The sequence below is a fragment of the Vidua chalybeata genome, chromosome 3 (genome assembly GCF_026979565.1).
Source record: "Vidua chalybeata isolate OUT-0048 chromosome 3, bVidCha1 merged haplotype, whole genome shotgun sequence".
NCBI classification, from domain to species: domain Eukaryota; kingdom Metazoa; phylum Chordata; class Aves; order Passeriformes; family Viduidae; genus Vidua; species Vidua chalybeata.
In genome coordinates, this window is record NC_071532.1 from 46,881,272 (window position 1) to 46,907,244 (window position 25,973).

The following is a 25,973-nucleotide window of genomic DNA, read 5'->3' on the forward strand; positions in this document are numbered from 1 at the left end:
ACATTTAAAATTTGTAGCTTTGCTTGTGTGTTTATGCTACAATGTACCATTCTACATCCTAACATTAAAATGATTCATCAAAAATCCACGATAAAAGAATTGCAAAGAAACTGGAATGCTTTAAATACACCATCAGGTTCATGTACTTTCAGTTCTGCCAAGCTACTTCTCTACGTACAAGTAGAGAACATTTGAGATACTTGGACTTAGCTCCACATCACCGACAAAATTCACGTGGAGAAGAAGTAAATTGAATGGAAACAAAAAAACCCACAATTTGTCATTGTCACTTGAAACTTAAGACTAAAATTTATTTTTTTTTTCCAGAATGCTGCATTTCAATAACAGTCGATTCTCTCTTTAGTGTGAAAGCGCTGATACTTCACCTACATTGCAACATCACTCTCACTATTGAAGCTTTTATTCCTGGCCATCAAACACTGTATTTAGTAAAAATGCAGTGTATGGAGACTAAGTTGTTTCTCTCCTGGATAAAACTTCTACTTAGCAGCCACAGAACACTGGACAATGTACTTCAATGTACTGACCGCACATCTCAGGTGAGTAAAACAATTCAGACCTCAGCTCACACCTCCAGATAGCCTGTGAGATGGAATAACCTAGGAGCAACCTGCTCCAATCTTACTGCTCAGTTATGACTTTCAGAGGCTGCCCTATGTTGTATCCAACCCTGCTCTGTTGGGTGCAACTCCAATGTCCTACCCACAGCCACTGTATCCAGGCAGGAAAACTAGTGTAAGCAAGAGGACTATGGCATCAGGAAGAAATGTGCAAGTTTTATTTTTAAACATCACTGGATTGAAAAATAAAGAATCATATGGCTTACTGATATTTCAGGAGATAGTAGTGAATAAGTTAAAGAAGATTTCATTCCAAAACATATGTTGCTTCATTTATAGCTAAGCTAATTTAGACATATATTTTCTTATTTTTCTAAGTGTTGAACAGCCACCTTTTTCCCCCCACAAAGATCTCCAAGTTGGCACTTTCTACAAAGCTGTTGTGGACTAAAGGCTTGAAAATAGTGATTTTTTTTTGAATAAGAAATACTCATCAGACCCAAATATAATTATTTAAATCAACTCCTTCCTGAGCAACTTAGAATTTGGAATGTGCTGAAAAGTTTCAATAAATAAGTCAAAGTTTTACCAGCTTATAACATACCTTTTAAAAGTTAAGCAAAATATATTTAATGACAGAGAAATAGGCCATAGGACCAGGAATATTAGATGATATGTGCCAGATAAATTTAAGAACTACCATTTGAGGAGGAGAGGCCAGGTTGATTGTTACAAAAATACAACAATATTAAAACCTAGCGAGCAAATCATGAAGCAGCTTCTGTATTTAGATTATAAGTAGTGATGGCTGAAGATACCATTAAATAAACAAACAGATAGAAACAGACTTTACTGTAAGCGGCAGTGAACTCTCAGGAAGGTTGAATGTATTAAGTGATTATATTCTGTTAAAACGATGGCAGAAAAAGGATTCAAGCAGAATTTCAAAAACATGAGAATACTAGTTCTTTCCAAAATATAACAACTCCACAGTGTGTAAACTAATCATTACTCTTTCAAGGTAATTTCATAGAAACCACTTAAAATATACAATGCAGCAGATTCATATTGTAGCTAATATGTTAGTTACTATCTGTGCCATTTTTAACTTTCTTTAATGTGCTCCTCCACAGTAGTGCATTGCTACCACCAACCTGGGATGTTAATAATGAGAACAGAATCTTCTTCCTAGTATTTTCTGTAAGTTAGCATCTTGTCTTAACTCTCCTTTATTTTCATTCTCTGTGTAAAGCTAAAGACTGAGGGGTGAAGAAGATCGACCATAATTTCTATTGGCTCTCAGCAGGCTCATGGAAGAGGAAACACTTGGAAAGCCTATCTGAGCTGATCCCGAGTTTATATGCTTCATCCATCACAAAATAACTTTTGCTTGATATAGCAAACCAAAGTACGACCTTGCAGATGGCAGCTGTGGAATAGGAACCAAAAATTTTCAGGTAGATGTTTGAGAAAGGATGTGAGATAGACAGAGGTGGATTGTCCTTATCCTGGCAAGCAGCTGCAACATCTTGTACCTGCTTCTTTCCTGTGCTCTGGGGACAGGAATTTATTTCTCTTATTCTCTATTAGTCCAGCTTTCTCCAGCAACAACGGTGCATAAGAGGCCAAGGCCTCATCAAGACCCCAAACTCTCCCCTATTCTGCTGTGTAGCAGAAGGCCAAAGAGCTCTGCCCAGGGCTGCCTGTGAGTCTGTCACTACTGCACCTCCAGGGCTGGCAAGGTGGCCAACAGCCAGCACACACACACACATCACAGGGAATCCCACTCCAGGGACACCCACCTGAATAACAACAGCACCTCACATAATGGTGCTACTTCTCTTTCACCAGCTTCCACCGATCCCTTTTCTAGTGTCGGCAGATAATATTTGTAGTGATTATCAGGGTCAACTTTCACAGTGACTCTCTTAATAACCTATCGCTGAATCAGCTTTGGTTTCACAGAGTGCATCTTCTTGTACTTCTTTGATGATTCTGAATTATTTCAACTAGAGAAGCTGTGTATGTTCATATTGTTAATTTTCCTTCTAGCCACAGTAAAAGCAGGAGTTTGGTGTTTGTGCTGGTGGGGAAGCTGAAGTGCTCAGATTCAGATGTGAACAATTCTGCAGTTGCAAAAATACAGGTTGTGCTTAATAGGAGCTCCAGATCACCTGAGCTTTTTAATGACTAGCTTTTTATGCATCTCTTTGGATTTGTGACCCAAAAGAATAATAAAAATTTAAAATACCATTCTTGAACATAAACCCCATATGTTACACCTTTGCCTTTAGAGTCTAATAGAAACATACTCAACTGCTGAAATAAAGCTCTGCCTGGCACTTCAAATTTGTTGTTGCCATTCACTGACCTGGTAATTTTCCCCACTCTATGAACTTGAAGGTTTTACCAAAAATATCTGGCTCCTGTCACTTGCCTTACACTCACTAGTACTGATGTGGCACAATAGCAGCCTTGCTCCTCCGGCACAGGTAATTCAAGGAGCTGTTACCTAACCTGTTTCTGAGCCTGGTATCCTTGGACTTGAAGGCAAAACAATGGCTCTGACCATGCCACTGGGATATCAGTCTGCTTTGGACAGAAAGAGGCACTCCTCCCAGACGGCTCACTGCCTGTAGTTCATTTGCTGGTCATTCATGCCACAGTGTTATGCCATGAAGACTTGTTTCTGGTCAAAGAGAGAGACTAGAATCTGTAAGAATTGCTTTTCAAGAATGCCTAATCTATTCTTTTGTATTTTGCAGTTCATGAAGGACTACTGTGCATTCCAAAAGTTATTTTGTGACAGATGGTAGGTACTTCTCTCTTGAACTATGCTATAGCAAGGATGCTATAGAGCCAACACTGTATAATGAATCAAACCTGCAAAATCAGGTATTTCCCAATGGCTCCAGCATGTGGGAGTGGTCTCTTCTGTTCCATTTCAAATCTGCTGTGCATTAACTCAGTTCCTTAAGGAATTACTTATAATAATAATTAAAAAAAATCTTAAGAAAGCTGGAGGGATCACCAGAAGAGAAAGGACAGCTCTTCCATCCATCACCTTTTATAGATATCCTCTAGCCACTTTTCATCATCTTCTTCCTCATCATTTATTGGTTCTTCTGTTTCCAGGGGAGAAGGAATGAAGAACTCAGGTCTGGGACTTGGTTTCCTGATATGAGACTTCAGTCCAAACTTGCGCTTTAGCAGGTGGAATTGTTCTTTGACATAGTAATAAAACTCATATTCATATCTCATGCGTTGATAGAGGATCTGTATTGCTTCTGGAGAGGGGACGGTCTTTTTCACGGTCACAGTCAGGTTGCCAAGTTTCCTATGTTCTGTAAAGAAAGAACAACAAGCAACATGGTGGGTGCTCACTAGTGAGACCAGACGTAAACTTTTTAATTTAAACATTAAGGCATGGCCCTACTACATTACTGATACAAATGAGTTCAAGTTGTCTCTAACAATGGATTTACTTTTAACAAGATATGGAAAAAGACAGATGTTTGAAGTCAGACTTGCATGTTAAAATATGGCTAGTTCATACATGTCTTGTCTGCAGTCACCAAAGACCCTAATTGTCAATGGTTATCTGAAAATGCAAATCATGTCATATGAACTATGAGCATGAGCTACACATAGAGAAACCCACAATCTTGCCTAGCTTTGGAAATTTGAGAGCAGGCATGCCACCGAGCTTAACTCATCAATTATTTCCTATGTGGCATATGGTGACCTGTCTCAGCTGTGCTTTATTATAGTTCAAATCTAAACAGGTACTTGTCAACCTGAATCCATCTCAGGGTAGCACCAAAGGATTGTTGGCATCACCACATGACACCTTAGGATCAACTGTGCCTGTTAACTTCCTCATCCTGGTATACCTGTTAATGGAACTAGACTCATCTTCCAATCATGCCCTGGAAGATTTCACTACTTTTTTGCTCACCTGACAACTTTTGCTTTGGTAAACTGAAATACAAACTTTTTATTGTTGATAAAGAATTAGAGTTACTAACAAAAATACTGAATTGTCTCTTTGCCTTCTCTCTCAATAGATGAGTCTATCACTGGAGATAAATGTATTTGAATGAGGTGTAAAGCAAACTCTGAAGGCAATAATTCTGCTCTTTTCTAGATGGCAATTGGCTGCCAGAGCATCCTAAGTATTTTCATCCTAAGTATTTAACATGGGAACCTAATTCCTATTGTAACAGCAGTTCTTCAAGTCAGAAGTATTCAAAAGGGTCAGGCTATGAAGGACAGCAAAGAAAAAGCTTACGTAGAGGAAGCAGACAACAAAGAACATTTAATGTTTCCAACTGGGTTCCAGTGGCAGCAACCACCCTCACTTCAAGAGGGAGTCCCTGAATCAAAATTTTACCATGGGCAGAGTTTTGCTTATGTGAGCAGAACAAATGGAGGTCTTCTAAGCACCTGCCAGCAAAGCTTAACAAATGCTTAGCATCTCTACAGAGAAACAGATTTTCGCAATTGCTTACACATAAAGCTAAGGGAGGCAACGCTGGTTCCTAGAAGGAAAAGTAAGTTGTTCTTGGGATCCCACAAGCTATATGTTTATCCAAGAGAAATAATCAAGAATAGCTTTTTAGGGAAGAGAGGAACTTTAAACAAAGACAAACCCTTTTATCCCAAGAGGTAATAAATTACTAAGAAGTCCATCTAGCAAGCACAACAGCAACGATCTTTAGACAAAAAGTTGGTACAAGGTTTTAAATCTTGAAAAGTACAACAGATGGGCAGAGCACAGGATTGAACGTGAACTGCTTTCTTTAAATTTTAAAATATTAATTTTCATATAGCTTAAGGTATCCACACTTGTAAAAAAAATCAATTTTCAGTTGGTGAACACACATTTTCTTCCTTTAGAGTAAAAGAATTAGAGAAAAACAACTCAGAATATTTTATTAATACTACATGAGACAAGCACTGCTGGGGTGGACATTCTTTTAATCACTGGACTTCATTGTGTTACACCCATCTGGTGCAGAAAATAAAAGTTATATCTGAAATAGTTTTTCTTATCAACTGCAGCAGAATAATTTGAAATGCAGGAAGAATGATACAAAGAGAAGATATGTTGACTAGCTTACCCAATGCAACACTGTTCTAAATCACAAAAAAATATTTAAAGCATTAATTCTATTTTGCATCTATACTTTTAATTCCTTCTCTAAAGGAAGAATAGTTTTTATTAGTTGGTAACTGTTAAAACATACTACTGTGTAATTAAATGGAACTTTTACACCAAACTTGTAGTTCTTTACACTGAAATCCGTCTCTGTAAGTAATTAAGCAACTGAGTACAGAGAGTTCTCTGTTCTTTAATTACAGTGATGTACAGTGAAATATGCTCTATATTTACTGACTGTTCATCAATTTGCTTAGTTTTATTTAGATAGCCGTGAAATTATTAAAATATAAAAAAAAGCAGGAAGAGAGATCCAATTTTTAACATGCTATTTAGCTAAGAAAAAGTGTAGAGGAAGAATCAGGAAATGCTTGCATTTCAAACAGACATTGGCATAGAAAGTAGGACCTGTGGTTAGTGAATAGTGTGAAGTATTTTCAGTAAAAATATCTGGGTTCCCCAAGAGCTTATTCTCTTCTGCACCACCTTCACCCACAGACCGGAACAAACAAACAAGTATCTCATCTTGTTAAATTTTTAGTCAAGTTGTTCAAGTTACCTTCAAATTGCCATTGATGGGTATGAGATGACTACATTCCAGAAAGGCCAATGTATTCAGTCTGTCCTTGGGTGAGTAAACTTTCTTATGATTACTGAGCGCTTCAAGATATTTCTCTTTATTGTGCTTAACTGATAGCCCCTGCCAGCTTTGCAGTCTGGTTTTCTTTACAAATTCAGCAGCAAATATACACTACTAAATATTGCATTTATTAGCTTAAGCCTTTATACTGCCTGCCAACTTTGTTTTTATTTTACATAAGTTATTTCTGGTACAGAAAACTCCATTTAGCTCACTGGAAAAAGCTCTTTACTTACATAGTCCCTCCAGGACTATAAGTGGGGAAAGCCACTTTCACAGCTCCAGCCCCCTTCGGTGGCTGCTTCTCCCAGCAGAGAGGCACTTGTGCTAAGCCCAGGAGTGCTGCCAAAGATGACAAGGTGAAAAGCACGAGACTGTTTTCTTCAGGGGCAGTCTGTGGGGGCAGGAGCAGCCAAAGGCAATGTCCTGCTGGTGCTCCAGGTGCCACCCTTGCAGCACAATACACACCTCCTCTGAATTTACTGTTGCAGTGGCACAGGGGTTTCTGGATGTGTGCAATGCTCTGCTCTGTGCACACACCTATGACTACAGAAGTACACATCTAAATAGACAGAAACAACCACACTCTGGAAGGCTGCAGGGGCTGTGTAAATTTTCTGGCTCCTGTTTGCTTGCCTTGCAGCAAACATCAGAACTGCAGATCATGAAGAGCTGTGAGGTGTGGGTTGTTGGATGGTGTGAGTTGGGCCTGTGCCTGGCAGCAAGCTCAGCCTTTTGATAAAACAAGTGAACTCTGCTATTTTTTGTACTTGAACTTTATTTAGACTACATTTTAATCTTAAATACTCTTAAAAGGCTCTCTAATGCAAATATGGATGAAATCACAAAACTGCCTCTTGAAGTCAACTCAACCACCTCATCATAGAAACAAAATGCTGGCTTAAAGCCAAAATACCAATCTGCATATGCTACATAAACTCAGCTGCCCCACCAAAGGACCCCCACTTTATGACCTTTGAGACAGCTAACCAGATGCAGGGCAACAAACTATACCATTTACTTCTTTGGGTTATTTTTAAAAAAATGTGTTTGGTTTGGCATTATTTTAAATTACTAGAAGAATGTACTACACAGTAATGCACCTCCCAGTGCAGCCTGCTCATACCTTAATTTAAGACTAAACTGGTATGCAGATAGGAATGAAGAAAATTAAATTCTTTTGGGTTACCAGTTGATGAGTGTTTACTGTTACTTTCCACACTCTCACTTTTTTTTTTTTAAACTAATAAATGGACATTACTCACTGCAGCAATCCAAACCATAGGGAAAAGTGAGTTTTATAACTTGTGGCTCCAAAAGCCCTAAATTGCCATATTTAGACAAAATGATCCTAAAGGCATTCTCCGCCTCAGAAGAAAATTTCAGAATTATGTGCTCTCCAGTGTCCTGCTGTTTTGGGGGCTGCCACGGAGAGGCTGCTCCTCATTGCCGCTCCTGGATGAAGTCACAGGGAGCCAGTGCCCCTGGGGGGCCCTTGAGGAGAGGTGAGCCAGGCTGGAGGCAGTGCAGGATGGCTGCAGGCCAGCAGAGCCGTGGGCTTGCTGGACTCACATCCACAGTAGAAGAATGCCACGCCGAGCAGCGCTGCTCCCATGGCTGTGGGAACACGATGGCTGTCACAGATACAGCAAACTCATTTCCTGCAACTGGGCAGGGAGGCCCTGCACCTCCATCTCAATTGTATGCAGCTGAGTTTCAGCACATACCTGCTTCTCCGGTTTTTAAAACTCCGGAGTTTTAAATGGAAATAAATGTATGTCACTGTGGATAGATGTAATGTATGAAGGGGCGAGGGCCTCTGCTTGATCTGCTTCTCATTGCTGTGGTGCCAGCCAGGGTTCTGATGGCTAGAAATTATCTCCCTCGGATTGTTCAACTGCAGATTAGCAAAAAATTTTCTGGCACAATTGATTTGCTCCACCATCTTGAAATTTTTAGCCTGGCTCTTGCAGGATATCTGGAAAAGGACAGTTCGGGGAGAATGGATGAGACACTGATGTGCTGGGCTTGCATGTCTTTCCAGTGGCCACTGGGTTACTGCTGCTCAGGAGTCTCAGCCCAGGGCAGGTCCCTGGATCCAAGCCAGAAGAGGGATGGTGTGCTGCAGCCATACTCTGCAATGGAGCACTTTGCTCAGGATCACTTTTGTTAATGGAAAGCAGGGATGGTGGAGAAAAATCTAACAGAGACACTGACCAGGCAGAAATATATTAAAAAACAAAACTGATGGAAAAGCGAAGTAGCAGTTTGTCCCACAGTATCTATCAACTTCATCTGAAATACCATGAATCCCAGTTATTAACCTCTTTACCACTAGTTTACTCTCAGTTATTCACTCCAACAAAATGTGGTGTAAGTTTTAACAACGGGTAGATAAAGATTAGACCCTCACACGCTTACGGGGGATAGTTATGCCAGGCTCACAGCAATGTTTGCTTGGTATTAGCACTTCTGTCCTGAATTATTGTGGTGCTTTGCTGACATGGAACAACTCCTAACTCCAGGGGATTAGGAGTTCTCGCACACAGCCATTTCCTATCTCCTAAAGGTCAGGTATGGACTTCTCTGAAAGAGCAGCTCTTCGGAGGTCATGGAAACTCCCAGAACTTCAGGGATCTGCAATCCTAGGAAATGGAATATCCTATTATTTATCAAGCAGGGATCTTGGGAGCAAATACACTAGCCTGTAATTGGCCCGGACACTGTAAAATGATGGAACTAGGTGAGACAGCAATGTTCTTTCTTCTTCCTTACCACTACAATGAATAAAGAAACTGGAGGAAAGAATAGTCTCCCTGTTAACTTTATATAATTTCATTATTCATATTAACATAAAAAAAATGCAGAAAGCTCTGATAATGACAAGGTGGCACAGAAAAATGGAGGGATGCCAAAACAGAGATTAGCCAGGAAGAGCTCAAAGAGATAATCTGAAAGACACGTAATCAAACAACTACTGATGTTCAAGGATGTAAACACCAAGGAGGCATGATATAAAATCACAGCAAGAAAGAAAGACGAAGAAAAAAAGAAAATAAAAGTTAGTGATAAGTGATAAATATAAGGAATACCTTGGGATGATAAGGCCATAAATAGCAAACATCTTCCTACACCATGCAAGTAACATATATTTGGAAAATATTGCAGAGGTCAGCACTGCACTAGTCTGGCTGTGAGCTGGTCAGTGCAACAGCAATATGAATTCAACAGTGCATGTACATACTACTTGAGCTGTTAAAGGCATTATAACACTATTATGAAACACTTGCCATACAACACACTCAGCAATGCAAATATATAACTTTCTCCAGCTACTACTTTCTGAAGTCTCTTTTCCAACCAGCATATATTATAATGAAATCTCTAAACTCTCTTTCTGGAAATGTCACAGTGCTATGCCTTCGCTCCTAACCAGTTCAGAGCTGTGGATCTAACGACATGGATTTCCAGCTGCGTGGGACACTTCAGCCAAACCTCCTGTACCACACACTGCCTCTGATGCAGTCCTCAGTCTGGAAATGTGCTGTATCTCACACAAGATCAGATAACAAATCTCAGCAGGATCTTCTAAGAGACTCCTTTATTTGGTGCATTTTAATGTTGTATTCTCAGTTCAGGTAGGCTAACACAGAAGAAAAAGAAAAGTTGAAAAATAACCCACACTGGTAGAATGAACAGGCAGATTCTTATGAGAATGTGGTCAGGTACTTTTATAGCCATGAAGCAACTTTTAAGTTGAACTAGACAGAGTTGGAGGTGTCAAAACCAAAGTCATCTGCAGAGGAAATGCCAGGATTGTCTAGTTTGAGTTGCCGAAAAAAACTGCTATGGTTGCAGCTCATACGCTGCAATTTCTAATGTATCTTTTACAGCTGTTTAAGAGTTGTTGAATGAATCCAGTCAAATCTGTATCTGACAAAACCACAATTTAAAAATAGGTTCTTACAGATGGCTTGTGAACAGTGCTGCATAGTAGGTTAATCAGATACTAACATTATCACTTTTTTACAGACAGAAGAGAGAGTTGCAATGACCGAGACAAATTTCAGCAGCGCTTACGAGCAGGAAAAGCTTCACCACAGCTATGTAATGCAGAAAGCCTGCAGAAATACAGCCCAGGACTTGAGAATCTAGAGCAGGCATCTTGCCTTTGTGCTTCGAGTCATGGTAGGCTGCTATCTGTGATTTTTGTCCACAAAAAAATCATGAAGAGGCGTGCTGTGCAAGCTAAGATGTCCAAGAAGGATGGAGAGAGGTGGAGGTATCTTTATTTCCATATAAAGGATTGGTAAGTGAAATACTGGCATCCAGTTTTGTAACCACATCCTAAATCAGAAAGAGTATGAAAGCAGCCTCAGAATGAACATTGGGGTTGATAGGGACACTTTGGAGAAAGATGATAAATTTGTTCTGGTCAGCTTACAAAAAAAAGACGATTGAGAGGTGACTTTTTTACAGCATCTGCATATTTTCATGGTGAGAAAACTACAGGTACTGAAGGGTTGGAAGCAGGAACCAGACAAATGTGGACTGGAAGTACGGCATTGCTTTCTTGAAGTGGTGAAGGTGAATTGTTAGTACAAAATGAACACAGTTGATTGGCTATCATTTGATAATCTTGCATCAATGATGGATACCTTAACAAACTCCAGACACTGGTCTCTATGCAGAAGAGAGACTGTGTGGCCTGTAGCACACAGGAAGCCAAGCTCAATGACCCAATGATCCATTTAAGTCTTTCACAGATTCAAGTTTCGAACATGTTGCTTGTGTCAGCTTCCAAGTCAGAAGCACCACATGCAAAAGCCTTTTTGTCACTGAATTTCAAATACCTCAGTGTGAATGTCTTTTTTGGAAGATGTCTGAACACCCAATTTGCTACGTTTTCCACTTCTTGACTGTTCAAACTTAGTGGTCACCACCCTGTAGTATCAGGTCTTGCAGGAATGGGAAATAATCCTATATTTCTTCAAGAAAATGTTGAGACTATAGCCTTAAAAATTGTTGATTCTAAATGCAGCCTCTTATACTCTTATCATCTTAGACTTAAGCCCAAGTCTTCCAAGAGCATACATATGACTGCTTATTTCTTTATTTAATGACTGAAAAGAAAAATGAATGCAAATATACTAACTAGGATACAAGTAATGACTAGTAATAAAACTTATACACTGCCAAGGTAAAATCACAACTGATAGGAGATAAAGGACTGGAAGATGGATGTTACAGTATGAAGGCTGCTATTAAAATAAGGGGAAAAAAGGTGCTATTGGCTTTTTTCTCTCTTGTGAGAAAGTTGCCAGTTCCAAGATTTTCTCCCAACCATGTCTGCACATACACAACTGAAAGCCTCAAAATGGTTTTATTTCTTATTATTTCAAGTTACAGGCGGTCAAGAAAAAATTGTCTCTTTTGCCCTTAGGTTCTTTTGTGTATAATGAGTGACTGAAGGCAGCCAGAGGCCGAGGCACTGCTGAAGAAGGAAGAATGCTACCAGAGCAGAAACAACACACTGTTCCTTTCAAGTTCACCCCTTCCTGGCACACATCCCAACTGCCTTGGCCAGCTGCCAGGAGATCGGGACAAAGGCTTCCTCCTCTGGCCAAAACTGAGGAAAAGGGTCTGTTGTTTAACACAGGCAGATTTGTTTCAGCAAGAGAAAAAAATAAAAAGAAGGGGAATTATATTAACTAGAAGCCCTGGGAGAGGAGAGTAATCTCATAGTGTGGCTAATGCAATTCTCACCCTGTACTTTTCCTGGAGAAGTAACATCTTGATTTTCTACTGCTCAGGATAGAAGGCAAAGTATAATGTCCCAATGGGGCTAAGGTCTAAGGCTGCCAGGGCCTTCATGTCCCCTGAGGTCACTATGAACCAGAAACAAGAATCCATCTTTCCTCCTTCCAGGAGGCTCCAGGCAACCCATTCTGCCCTCCATGCCTGCACTAGTAGGCTCACATGGAGGGCAACTGTCCTCACTCACAAAAAGGCAGTAATTCCTATGCACCTAGGAGACCTCCAAGAGTCTGACAGATAGATAAGCCAAACATTTAGCTATCTCAGGACTTCACAGCGACCAAAGCTCCTGCAGCATTTTCACAAATACAACCCAAGTCAAGGTGAATTTATGCTTGTTTTTTTCACTGCCTGTTACAAAGCCTGCAATGGGGAACCTGGGACACTTGGGATTTACTGCAATTCAAGAGTTTGAGTCTCTCCTGGAAATCTTGGAGGCAGATGCTGTTGCAGAAATTATGGAGATACACTGGCTCTTCATGCCAACCTCAGCACTTTAGCAGCGCAGCCACAGGTGAGGGATGGGGGCTTGAGAAAGGCACAAGAAATTCCCTAGGTCTGGTGTGGCCTGCTTGGTCCCAAGCACCAAAGCACTTCCTCAGAGGCTGTATCACAGGATGTAGTGTCTCAGCGACCTGTGAGAGGAGACTTCCCCTGGTAATTCCTTATATGCATAAGAGCTTTTGGAAGCAGGACCCAATTCAAGGATAAGTATGATTTTAATCTGTTTGGGTTAATATAAATGAATACAAAACATTTTTAGGTGCTTAGAAGCTGTTGAAACACCATCAAGATTTACACATGCGTGTACTTGCTCTATATTCCAAGCAATATATTTTCTTACAGAAGGAGTGTGACAACAGCATTTCTGACATACTTACGAGACTAAGATCTTGGAAGATAAAGGCCTCCCTATGCATTCCATGCATCTGTACCAGCCACTAGCAAAGACAGCTGACTCCGTAGTTACTCTCACTTGTCTTCTGGGACTGACATGATCAGCTCCAGCACACCTTTACCATTCTTGCTTGTGTGTCAGCACCAAGAACAATCCATTAAGGGAACAGGGCTTGCTCAATTAGCTTTTTTAATTCAACTCCCATTTAACATTAATGCACAGACAGGGAAGAGATACATAGGTGCATCATTTTGCCATCTATCACCTTGTTTACAGGAAGTATATTCTCAGTAGCCTTAACTCTATTGCTTGTTAAAGGACTTAGCTGAACACTCTGAAAGCACACATGAATCAGAATGAGAGACTTAGGGGGCATGAAAAGCCATTGCTCCTGCACTTAATCCTGTAAATTGTCTTATGTCTGCAGTATTTCAACCAGTAGCTTCATGCCAGTGTTAGAGAGACTGGCTAGTATCAAAGTTTCCAGGAGAGTCTGCGCATTAGTTTAATGACAATACTAGACCTGACATAATGACTACTGTGCTTCAAAGTTATACTGCACAAACCTTTCCCTTGTGATTAACAAAACAGGAGATAAAATGATCTGCTGTCTTTTTCCATTTCAGTATTTACGGGAGCTCGTAAATGTTAACACTCTCAATAAGAATAAAATGAGACAGAAACCAGGCAATGTGACAGCAATTAGGAAAAGCTTTACAAGATAAATCAATTTTGGGAGGGAATGAGGTTACTGAAAGGAACACTATGCATGCAACAACCTAGGCTTTTGTTGAAGAACATTGCAATTTTCAACAATGCAATCTTCAGGAATGGTGGAATAAAGGCATTCAACATTACTCACAAGATGTGCAATGTTAGAAAATAGAGAAACCTGTTGAGGCAGGTTGGACATAGTCAGCAGTCAAGCACCCATCTGGCCATCTGCTCTCTCCTGCTGCTCCCACAGTGGGAGGATAGAGAGAACAGGAAGAATAAAAGCAAGAAAACTTGTGGCTAGAGATAAGAACAATTTAATCTGGAGGAGGCAGGGAGGGAGTGAGTGATGCAAATGACATCCCTTCCCCATTCCCCAGTCAGTGCATAAGCAATGGCCATCCCAGAAGCCAAAGATCCCACTCCTTCCTCCACCTCTACTTTTGTTAATTACTGAACATATTGTTATATGGTATGAACTATCTCTTTGATCCATCTGGGTCAGTTGTCCCAGCTGTGTCCTCTCCCGACTTCTTGCCCATCCCCAGCCTACTGACCAAAGGGCAAAGTGACAAGAAGAGAAGGCAGTGATGCTGTGTGAATTCTGTAAGTAAATTTAACTTGATAACACATCACAGAAAATACCACTAAGAACCAAAATTCAGTGCCCTATTTTAACACCTATTCCTCTAAAAACAATTTTAAAACCTATTCCTCTAGAAAACAATTCTGAGTCTGAATCTACAAAATCCTATTCAATTTGCTAAGCTTACTAGAAGAATATTTTTTTTTTTAATAGAGAATATTTTAATGAAGTTCTGTGGAAAACATAATGAAAAAGTTATCAGAGAGAATAGTACATTCAATGTTTCCATAGTAAGAAATACAATGAAAAAATAAACAATTAAGCCAACTTTAGAAAGGCCTGTTCAAAAAAATAAAAAAATCACCTCTGGCTCAGTGTACATTTGTGTAGAAGGGACATTGACCATGTTGATGTGTGTGCACTAACATGTAACAATAGGGCTCTAAGACACATGTTTTTACCCAGGCTCAGTGCTCAGTGGGTGAGCAATGCACACAATCAGGTTTTAACTTAGAATCATATAATCATTAAAGTTGGAAAAGACCTCCAAGTTCACCGAGTTGAACCTTTGACAGAACACACCATGTCAACTAAATCATAGCACCAAGTGCCACATTCAGTCTTTCCTTGAACACTTCCAGGGAAGACTCTATCACTTCCCTGGGAAGTTTCTTCCAAAGCTCAAACACCCTTTCAGTGAAGAAAATGTTCCTGATGTCCAACCTGAACGACTTAAGGCCATTTCCTCTAGTCCTGTCACTGGTTCCCTGGCAGAAGTGACTGACCTGGCTACAACCTACTTCCAGGTAGTTGTAGGGAGTGGTAAGGTCTCCCCTGAGCCTTCTCTCCAGCTTGAACAAGCCCAGCTCCCTCAGCTGCTCCTCATATGACTTCCCCTCTAAAGCTTTCACCAGCTCTGTTGCTCTCCTCTGGACACCCTCCAGCACCTCAATGTCTTTCTTGCAGTGAGGGGCCAAGAACTGGAGCACTCGAGTTGTGGCCTCACCAATACCAAGTACAGGGGGACAGTCATTGCCCCAGTCCTGCTGGCCACGCTGTGTCTGATAGAGGCCAGGATGTCTTTGGCCTTCTTGCCCACCTGGGCACATGCTGGCTTATATTAAGCTGGCAGTCAACAGCACTCAAAGGTCCTTCTCTGCTGGGCCACTTTCAGCCAAAAAATCTATTGGGGAGGTTGTCCTTTGCAACTGAGTGTGCAGCTTTGGGAGGGACAATACACATGGAGCTATTGAGGGAGGAAGGGTACACCCAGCCTAGCCAGTCAAAACAGCAGAATCAACCCTGGCAGTTAATGGGGGGACAGATGATGCAGCTAGATTGCCTTCACATCCAGTCTTGGTGCTGAGTCTGCAGGTCCTAGAACACAATTCAATGCCTGGAGGGGGCCAAATTTGTCAGTAAACCCATAGGTGCTGGGAGTACGAAATTGTGACTCTGAGCTCTTTAAAAATACATTCCTCACAGGCTACTCTAGTATGTCCAGTGACTGTGGTTATCAGCTTCTAAATAAACAAAGTAACCTGGGCACATCACGTTCAGCTGAAACTTCATCCATCTGCTTGCCACAGTGGCTGACAGCATTTCTGGCACATTCCCAGAGCATTTAATTTTATTAAGTACATTTACTGAAGAAATGAAAACACTTAAACTGAGTAAATATAGAGTCCTCATAAATATAACTAGGTTTTTTTCATTTTGTTTGAGTAACAGTGGGAAATCAAAAACAGCAAGGCTAAAGGAAGTGAAAGGACTATTTATGTAGCATGGGAAAAATTAAACTGAGATTCAACACTTTAAAGTGGGTGACATTTGTTTATCAAAATATTTTTCTTGTATCTTTTGCTTTTTGTCTTTTCCTGCTAAGACTCAGAAATGGCGATGCAGTGCTAGATTTGACCTTTGATTTTAGCAGGAATCTGGAAAAGTTCTGCCACTATTTCAAAAGCAAAATATTGGTCTGGCAGTGCTAATTGCTAATAAATAGACTTTTGTATCATGTGCCATTTCTTCACTAAATTACTCACACATGTATACCGTATGAAAAGATGTGTGGGACAAGCAGTTTTTCCCTTTTTTCACATGAGATACACAGTGGCTATGTGCTTAATTTTTATTACTTTTGAAGGAGTGGGATGCACACCAAGATGTGGTCTGAAAGGGTAACTGAAGCAGTCTGTGAACTGAACAGATGAATAAGCAGGAACTCAAACCACTGATTTCTACAAGTAGCTTGCAAAAACATGCACCAAGGAAAATAATTTTCAATAATTCAAAGCAGAACCTTTGGCTAAGTGGTAAGTCAGCCTTTAAACTAGGCTAAATAAGATGTTCTGCAAATGCACTAAGTATACTGGGGCCTGCCAGGGACCCAATACCATATTCAACAGCATAAGGCAGTGCCAAGAAAATTCTGAAATTTAATATACAGACAGATATGCTTTTCAGTTTCACTGATTTTCTTTTAGTAAAAGCTCAAGATGAACTGGACTGACATCTTTGGTAAGCTGTTTGCTGAAGTGTAAGACAAAAGACTGAGTTTTCTCACTACCGACCACTTACACTGGCATGTCTACACCAAAAGGCAAAGTTGTGCAAGATGCAATTTGTTATTGTTATTTTCAACTGATAAGAGCTAAAAATGGCTGACTATAAAAAGGGTTTACTGTTCTCCAGGAGCTGTTCTTGGTACATCTGGATGAATACATATGTGTATCAGGATATGTGTATATGTATGCCCATAATATTGTGTTTCTTTCAAGGGCTTAGACTAAGAGCACTCATCTAACCATTTTCCCTATGCTGACTGGAAAGAACAATTTGCCATTTGCAAACAAAACAAAATCTTAACAGAAGAAATCTGTTTCATCGTGCTTAAAAAGAATACACACCCTCCATGCTTAGCATCTCACCTGGTCATTACAGAAAATCAATGAATTGGCTTTGCACAGAAAGTCATGAACTAGACTAAGTACCGAAATTCCAGAAAGAATATGAGCTCTTCATGATGCTATTTTGTATCCAGGATTCCCAGCTGACGTCCTGACTCTAATAGCTTTTAATTGCCATCACAGACACTCACAATTTACCACTGAGTTTACCACTTACTGAACTAAATTAAGAATGGAAATAGATAGGATAATAATCTAGAGTGGAAAAAAACCTACACCTGAAATAGCCACAAATCCTGACATAATAACCCTAAGGAAGACATGGAAAGCATGTGATACTTCTGTGGTGAAACTGGACAAACACTAGTCTCTATGAACCAGGATTCAGTGCAGAAAAACACATTGAGGACTTCTCAAACACTGGAACATTAGCTGTGGGCAGTGAGCAGCCAGAGACATAGCTAATCCAAAAATGTCCTGATCCAAAAATTGTGGAGAGAATATGGAGGGAGCAACTGGTGAAATTACCTCACTGCCAAATACCTGAGCAGGCTGGTTCAACCATCATCCCTCACCCCAGCTGGTCCTGCCATGCTTCACCCTTTTCAAGATCCCTTTATAGTTTTACTGGTCAAAATCCTTCCCCAAGTTCCCCATCTTCTGCAGTTCATTCACTCTCTAGCAGTTGCTTTGGTCACCATGCAGGGGTTTCTTGAGACTTTACTGGAATAGATCTTCCTCTTCATTTACCTCCTTTGCTCTTGGTAAGGGAGTCCTGGGCTTCTGCTGTGTTTCTGTGCCCCACAGGAGAACTAAGTCTAAACATACACTTTGTTTCTGGAATCACTGCAGAAAAATATAGTGGGGTGCTAAAAAAAAACCCAAGTGAAACCCACAAAAAAACCCCAAACAATTCCACCAAAACTTAAATCAAATAGCACTCAATGATGCATAGATCTGTCTATTGGATAGGCAGGGAAAGCGCTAAGAAGGATGACATAAACTTTGTTTTTGTATGCATACTTCATCTTTGCTCCTACAAACACTACTGCATGTCTACTCCTAGCCAGCCTCCCTGTCTACCCTACTGTGTACCAGTGTACAGCATGAGCCAGGATTATTCCTGCTGATGAACTCCCGACAGCCACTCAGGGCACCAAACAACCCCCAGAGAGAGAAACAGCCATTTACCTCTCTTCGCTGGTCATGCAGAGAGTTCAGCTTCCCCAGTACATAATTTAAGCACCGACATTAAATAATGTCAATACCCAGTGAAGTAAGGCAGGTTTGTCAGCTGTCTGAAGACCCTTCAAGGATGAGCCATGGCTACTCTGAAATTGGCAGAGCACTCATGGAATAGTAGACAGTGGAAGAAAACTTAAAAGATAAAAATAAGACTTCAATGCCCAGAAAATATTTAGTGGTATTCAGGATAAAAGAGAGTTTTTGGTGAATATTTTCATTCAATGTTTTAAATAAGTTTGCTTTGGCTATGCTGTCACTTCTGTCATGTCCAATTTCCACTAGCTTTTGGAAGATGTATATTATATATCAGTCATCCATTAATTCCACACTCTCATTTTATGTAACAGAAAAAGCATGTGTTCATGCCCAAGCAGAAAACCTCCAAACTTGGTAACATCCTAAAAGCCACAGAAGCACAGCTCTTCAAAGCACTGTGGACTCTGGGCAGCTGTGCACACCCGTGGCTCCCTGCATGCACCAAACTCTGCTGCAGCAACATCCATGTGCTCCCTGTCCCTGTCTTCCCTCCACACAGGCCCAACACAACCACTGGGCTCTCCCAGTAACCTGTGCTGCACTGACTTCTAGTGAGAAAGAAGCAAAACCTGAAAGAGCCCACCCCTTTTGTTACCTTTTCTTTGCTACATCCAACATCACTCTTTATCAGTCTCCTTTTCCCCCTCCCGCTCCACAAATACCAAGAAATAAAATAATGTAGGTGATGGCTTGGAAATGAATCGAAGCAGTCAAGAAGCAGGAGAAGCAGAGACAAGACAAGCACATAGTTTTTGTTCTAAGTCCTACATTTGCATGCTCTGCTACACTGAAGATGTGATACCCATAACAACTTACAGGTACACAGGTACCCCAAGAACAGCAATACATCACAAAGCAACACAACTTCAGAGGCCCTTCAAAATTCAATTAAAAGAAACAAAATGGAAGAAGACAAACCTCATTCAAAACTTGCATTACACAAAAGGTATTAGATAGAATCATACTGCAAATGGCTCAAGAATAAGCTATGTTATTTTATCATTAATCTGTCAGAACACAAGAAATTAGGTTTTTTCCTATGCTTGATGGATAGAGTTGAATAATTCCACAATTACAGGGAAGCCAGCTCAGGAAAAGCAACCACGAGGAAAGCAAACTGATTGTGAGGAGAGTATTTCAGGGCCTGAGAACAGAGCAGGAGCGCTTGTGTGGGCAGACAACAGATGCTGCTCCAGCAAACAGCAGAGCAGGGAGTGATGGGTAAATGCTGGCATTTACTTGCTGTTTTAACTTAAGCAATTGGAGGAAGATAACAATTTAAGACACTGCCTCCTGGATAGCTTTTGTATTTCTCCTGAGTCTCCAATTATTATATTTTTCTCTCTCTTCAAGATCCTCATTTCCCCTGAGTATGCACTGACCAGCAACTTGCATTCCCTAGAAATCCTCCCACTAGCTATCTGGAAAAAAAATTATGCTAGAGGGCATAACCCTCTTCTAACATGTAGATGCCTTCAAAACCACAAGTCATCTTCAGAAAGCAAATTGCACAAACATGCATAAAGAATTCCTCCAAGACCTATTTTGGAGGCAAGTGAATTCAGCCAACTCACAAACATCAGCAGTGATTTCAATTCAGTAAGCATGACTGGCCTTCTCAAAACCTTCGCCCAAACCACACAACCTTCTTGCACGTGCACTTCTTCTAAAAATATTTTTTCTTGCTCTGTTTTTGTGTTCACTCGGCCTTTATGATAAAAATTTTCTGTGTGATGCCTGGAGAACTGAGCAGACCAAACACTAATTCTCATATGGAATTTATTTAGAGGGGAAGAAAAAAATCCCTTAAGTTGACTGTTACAGTATTTTGAACTGGTTTTATGTTTTATGTGTACATAGTGGAGCTGGAATTTCAGGGCTGGATTTTGTTTGCATTCATCATGAAACATTTGTTATATGAGCTGCTGCTACTGCTACCAAAACAGCTGCTGCTCACTGCTAGAAAACCAGAAGCCAACTCAACAGTTTCTTTCTTTCTCTAGTGAGTCTAGCTGGAAAATGAGGCCTGGTATGTCTGCAGAAAATTACCTTTCTTTGGCTTTGCTGTCATCCTTGCCACCTTTTGCTTACCCAGAATGCAAACTTGAAAGAGAACAGATAAATCAGAACAAGAGCAGGCGTGTTCTGATGCTCCTGAATCACCTACCATTAAACACAAATCAGAACTACAGCTGTGTGAACTCCCTTTTTTGCAGCTAGGGCAGCACCTCCAATGTGAATGCCTTTCCATCAGCTGCTCTTGCAATTCAGCCAGGATTTAACCCTTCTGTCCTGCATCATCATTTTCTGCCATCTGGAAAAATTGAGTCATCACTTGATCTAGCTTCACATAAAAATTTCTTCTGTAGGAGACTGCTTCACTTTGCAGAGAAAAATACCCACCCATCTGATAATCTATGCACTTTCCTACCAAGCTCCACATGGATCAGGACTCAGAGCATCTGTGGACTGCAGCTCTGAGTGCCGAGGACAGACCTTCTCAACTGCACACGAGCTGCATTGTAATGCTTTGCTTTGTTATGATTAGTAAACCACTCCAGTGTTGTTTTTGTTGCTCCCTGGTAACATCATATCAGCATTGACCTCTCTTACCTCAGACATAACTTTTTAAGAGAACATTTATACCAGGCTGGAGCACAGTCCCTGCAAGACTTCCCTGTTTTTTTAAAGTAAAAGGGCACTACCAAACAATGAATGCCTACCTCTTTCACCAGCTTTTTCCTGCAGGAGACCATTCTTTCTCCAATTCTGACAACTAGTTTGCTTAAAGAGCTTTTGGATAGAGATCTTGCTGAAAATCATACCTGTACCATCTCATATCCCTGCGCTTGCTGAGTCCTTAAAGATTTTACAAATGCCATACTGACTTTTCCCAACTGTCTATTAATCACATCCTATATTACAGTTCCTCCCAGTATGTCAATTTGATTCTTTCATCTTTTGGTGTCTAGGTGACAATTACAGCCCTCTAAAAGCTTGAGAGTGATCTTACCTCTTCTTCCAAAATAGCTGCTGATTGAATCAGGGGACACACCACAGACTTGGCAATTTCAGTTTCAAATAATTCCTTGGTGAATACTAGCTCTCACAGCAGCATCCCTAACACTGCCAAGGAGTAAAGACAGCTGTGTAAAAAATGCCACACCCTAACACTTACCTGCATTATAGACGGCATCTGCAAGTAAAGGGAAGATAGTCAAACAGAGTGCAAATAGTACAACTCAAAAGATAAGATTTATAAAGAGCAGAAACAATGGTGCAAATGTTGGAGATAGGCAAAGAAAACTGGAGAGAAGATAGTAATAAAAGAACACATAGAGAAGGCAGTTTGGAAGGGGAGGAAACTGGGAAGATGAGCCTAGACAGAAACAGAGGGGAGGATGCTCTTTCATGCTACATTTGAAAATTTGTGATTCAACTCTAAGAACAGAGAAAAAGAAGAAAATCAGAATCTTCATAGCTATATTTAGTAAAACCCCATTTTCTTGCTATAGCTTCTAGAAGAGCAAGTTTTCAAGAGGGACAGATCAAAAAGGCTGGGAAATTCCAACAAGGAAAGGAAGTAGGGAACATCACTCCAAGAAAGACTTTTGGAAGAGCAAGGGGTCAGCTCTCCAGCACCATAAACTGTCTTCAGGGCAGGTAAAGCAAAGGGGTTCACAGGAAGGAGCACAGGCATGGTGTGAAGCTGTGTTCAAGAGAGGAGTGATGGCTGGGAGATACACCAGCTGAGAGTACCAGCTGTGCAGCAGCTGAGAGCTACACTGCTAACATATTTACTTCATTTTAATTCTTACAAATTTGTCATCAAGAGCTGACCCCTGCACTTTGCTGAAGTTCGTGTTACTAATTCTTTCCCTTCTTTTCTAATAGTAGCAATAGTGTCCTTAAGATGATTTTAGAGCACAATACACTGTGTCCTCTGGGAGCAAGTGGTCCCTTTACAGATGTACCCTGGGGATGCCTCTTCCCTAAGACTGTCTTTCTGCACTTCTCTCAGCTGCCCACTGTCTTTCTCTCCCTGACTTTTCTCAGCCACCGAGCCCTGATGTGGTTGGAAAAAACCCTTTTGGTGTTAGCTTTAATGCCTTTTGCAAGTTGCATGCCAGGAACTGCCTTGCTGTAATTTCACGCCTAACTTGTCAGAATTTATGCTCTCTCATGTTTACATAATTTTAATTATTACAACATTTTAATAACTATAGCAGCTAATTTGCATCACTGTAAAAACCTGATATTAAATTGCAACGTTTATGTGAAAATCTAAGTAATTCCTAAGGGATGGCTCCTTGTCCCCACTGCACAAAAATTACAGGTAAAAGTGTTTTAACAACTACATTTTTTTTCTATAGCTACCTTATCTTTAATGTTTTCCAAAACATTTCTGAGCCATCAAAGATACTGGCTCATGGTACTTGCATTGTTCTTGCGAGTTGCCTTGGGGTTAGGAAAAATCAATTTAACCTGCAGCCCATTCTGCTGCTGATACAGCGATTTAGCCTGAGAAAAAAAGTACAATAACTTTATTTGAAGACTGAAAATAAGATTATGCTCCTAAAAGTTAAGTGAATAGTCAGCTCTGTGATCTGCTTCATATTGCTCCTGTGTCTTCAATGCCAAATATGCTTTGTTTTCAATAAAGAGGTGTTTTTCCCCAAACACTGGCCCTGAAAACATACCGTGGGATACACTCATAATTGAGCTAAATTCTCAGTTGTTTTGGTCCTATTATTAATAAAAGTTTTTATATTCCAGCCTCAGCCACCTTGTGGAGCATGCTTGTTTCCATGTAGGTGAAATGAAGACCTGCTCACCTGGGAACAGAAGCAGGCCTAGTAACTGGGATTTAATGGCTCCTTCTCTATGCCTTCTGTTGTCTGGGCAGAGGGCAAAGTTGTCAAAGGAACAATCTGCATAACCGGTTACCACTGTAATTTTTGTTTAAATGCTATTTTTAAAGCAGAAGCAGTAACTGAGGTTTAGCTGAAATGCTGCTGATTAAAATAGCCATATGATTTTATTTACTAAGTTACCCAAGAAGGAATGAACTGTCATTGCAGGCTTTAACTGCCTGTCATTAAAATGTTTGTGGTATATTGTCACCAGTAACCCTGGATTATTTATGAGATATCACTAATGCTGTATCTGAATGCAGATTTCCTTCCGTGCTGGAGCTTTAACAAAACTGGCTATCCATGGGTTTTCCATTTTGTGATACTAGGAACAGGAAATAATCAAAAGATGCATGGGGGAATCAACCTCAGATGAACAGCAGGAGCACACTTAAAACCATAACATCTTTAGTGACTGATATGCTCATTAGATAAACACGACTGTTGCTTGGAAGATATCAGCACCAAGCCTTCAAAATAATCTCCTGACATATTAAAAAAAAAAAAAAAAAAAAAGGATTCTTGATGTGTGAGAGATGTAAGGGCTTGTTTGACTGGTCCCTTGGGATTTAGAACATAAATAATTTTTGGTTTTACTGCAACATAGTATGAAATTACATCTTTGAGGGTTTAATCCAAAATCAGACAGCCCATCGATAGATCTGATGAAAGGAAACTGAATGCAAGTGACAGGAATAGGTGGGATGAAATGCAAAATCTGTAGGCTGAAGTCTTGGAATTGCACTAAAAGATGAAGATGATGCATTAGGTGGTCTCAGTCTTCATAATCCTACAGACATACAGAAACTTTAGAGAGGGGAAACTCTGTTAATGATAAAGAGGTTCATATGAGCATGCAAAAAAAAAAATTGGCTTCAGGTAAAGACCCTGCTATTTGACAGGAAAGAGAAATACGAAAAAGGAGGAGAGGAATAGGAAAAAGGTAGCAGATTGCTGAGCACAAGCTGGGTATAGCTCACAGAAAGGGAAGATTAAGTAATTCTACAAAACACACTCAGCCTATCTCTACAATACATTGCTGCTTGTCAGAGCCAGTCTTTGAGCTCAGAAACTGTACTAGAAGAGGAACATTAGATCCAGGTTTTTCAAACAATGATTTAAGGGAACATGGACTCCACCTTCCAATTCAACTGATTCTGAGCAGAGCCTTTACAAATTCAATGCCCATGAAAATCCAAGCCTAAAATAAGGATTTAAAAATCAGTACTGTAATTAGCAAGAAGAGAAACTATATCCTTCTCTGCCATAATCAGTGGTAAGATCTGGAAGGCAGCCAACATCCTTGAATGCCAGAAGTGATGGGAAAGGGAGCTATGGATCAACAGCAGCCTCATTCCTTATTTCTCTAGTTCATGAATCATGCCCACAATCCTGACCTTCCAGTAGGAAATATGTACATTTTCTCACCTGATCTAAGTGATTGTTACTGGTGCTGCTGTACTTACCAAGTCAACCACTGCTCTTGACTCCAGGAGAAAGAAGAGCCATAGCAATGTGTTTGGCAAATGGACAAGTAAATATTCCTTGCACTGTAGGCTTAGGGAGTAGATTCACCCAGACTGAGCCCCAACGTTGTGTCAGGCTGTCAGCTGCCTCATTTTTTGTCTCAAAATGCCATTCATTTTGGGCCACAAGATATATTTATAGGCAACTGCTCTGCTGTGTAACTATGCACATATGAGCTAACTCAATCTAACAAGTACACACTAGCAAGGAAGAGTAAATAGTTAGGACTTGAGCCTGGATGTACACAAGCTCCACGTGGGTTGGAAAGCGATAGGAACTTGCTTGCCACACTTGATCCCTTGCCACACTCCTGATCCCATTTTAGCAATGAGACTGGTACTATCTTGAATAAATCTTTTGGTGCCACAGTTATGGTTTTCATGCCACACACATATTGTCTGGAGTGGCTTCACCTTCCTCAGCAGAACAAGAACCTCACCTGTTATAACTCACCACAGAGAAATTTTGCTTCTGAGACAAATCTTCCCAAGACCTAGTAGCTCTTTTGAAAAACATGGTCATGAGAAAGCCCAAAAGTGCTCAAATCCTTCCAAGAGCTCCTATTCTTAAAACTGCTTAGCTTATTCACAAAAGGATTTCAACCCTCTGGAAGACAAAACAACGTATTTTTCTTTTATGGGACTGGAAAAGAAAGGATACTTTCACTGACTATCCTTATCACTCATTGGTGTATCTACTAACTTCAAGGCATCCTGGATCAGGCATTCTGGTTTTGTTCCTGCTCTCCAAACCTTGTATCTTCACGGCTGAAAAGGTAGATAATGTATCTACAGCTTTTGATAGCACCTTCAGTTTTATAAAACAAACCAAGGAACAGATTTAGTAGTGTAGAATGTCTTAGATGCTATCGAACTAATAAAAAAGAAATGTCCTCAGGGGTATGCACCGTGACTCTTCCTCTTTCCCTGCCCATTTTGCACACAGA

General features: G+C 40.4%; 1 protein-coding gene across 1 annotated transcript in view; it reads right to left on the reverse strand.

Moving 5' to 3' along the window:
• Nucleotides 1-777: 777 nt before the first annotated feature.
• Nucleotides 778-25,973, reverse strand: part of UST (uronyl 2-sulfotransferase) — a 153,137-nt gene continuing 127,941 nt past the window's right edge. The window contains exon 8 of the mRNA XM_053939235.1: nucleotides 778-3,925. Coding sequence (XP_053795210.1) covers nucleotides 3,642-3,925 — 284 coding nt within the window. The 3' untranslated portion in view covers nucleotides 778-3,641. The remainder of the gene's footprint in view (nucleotides 3,926-25,973) is intronic.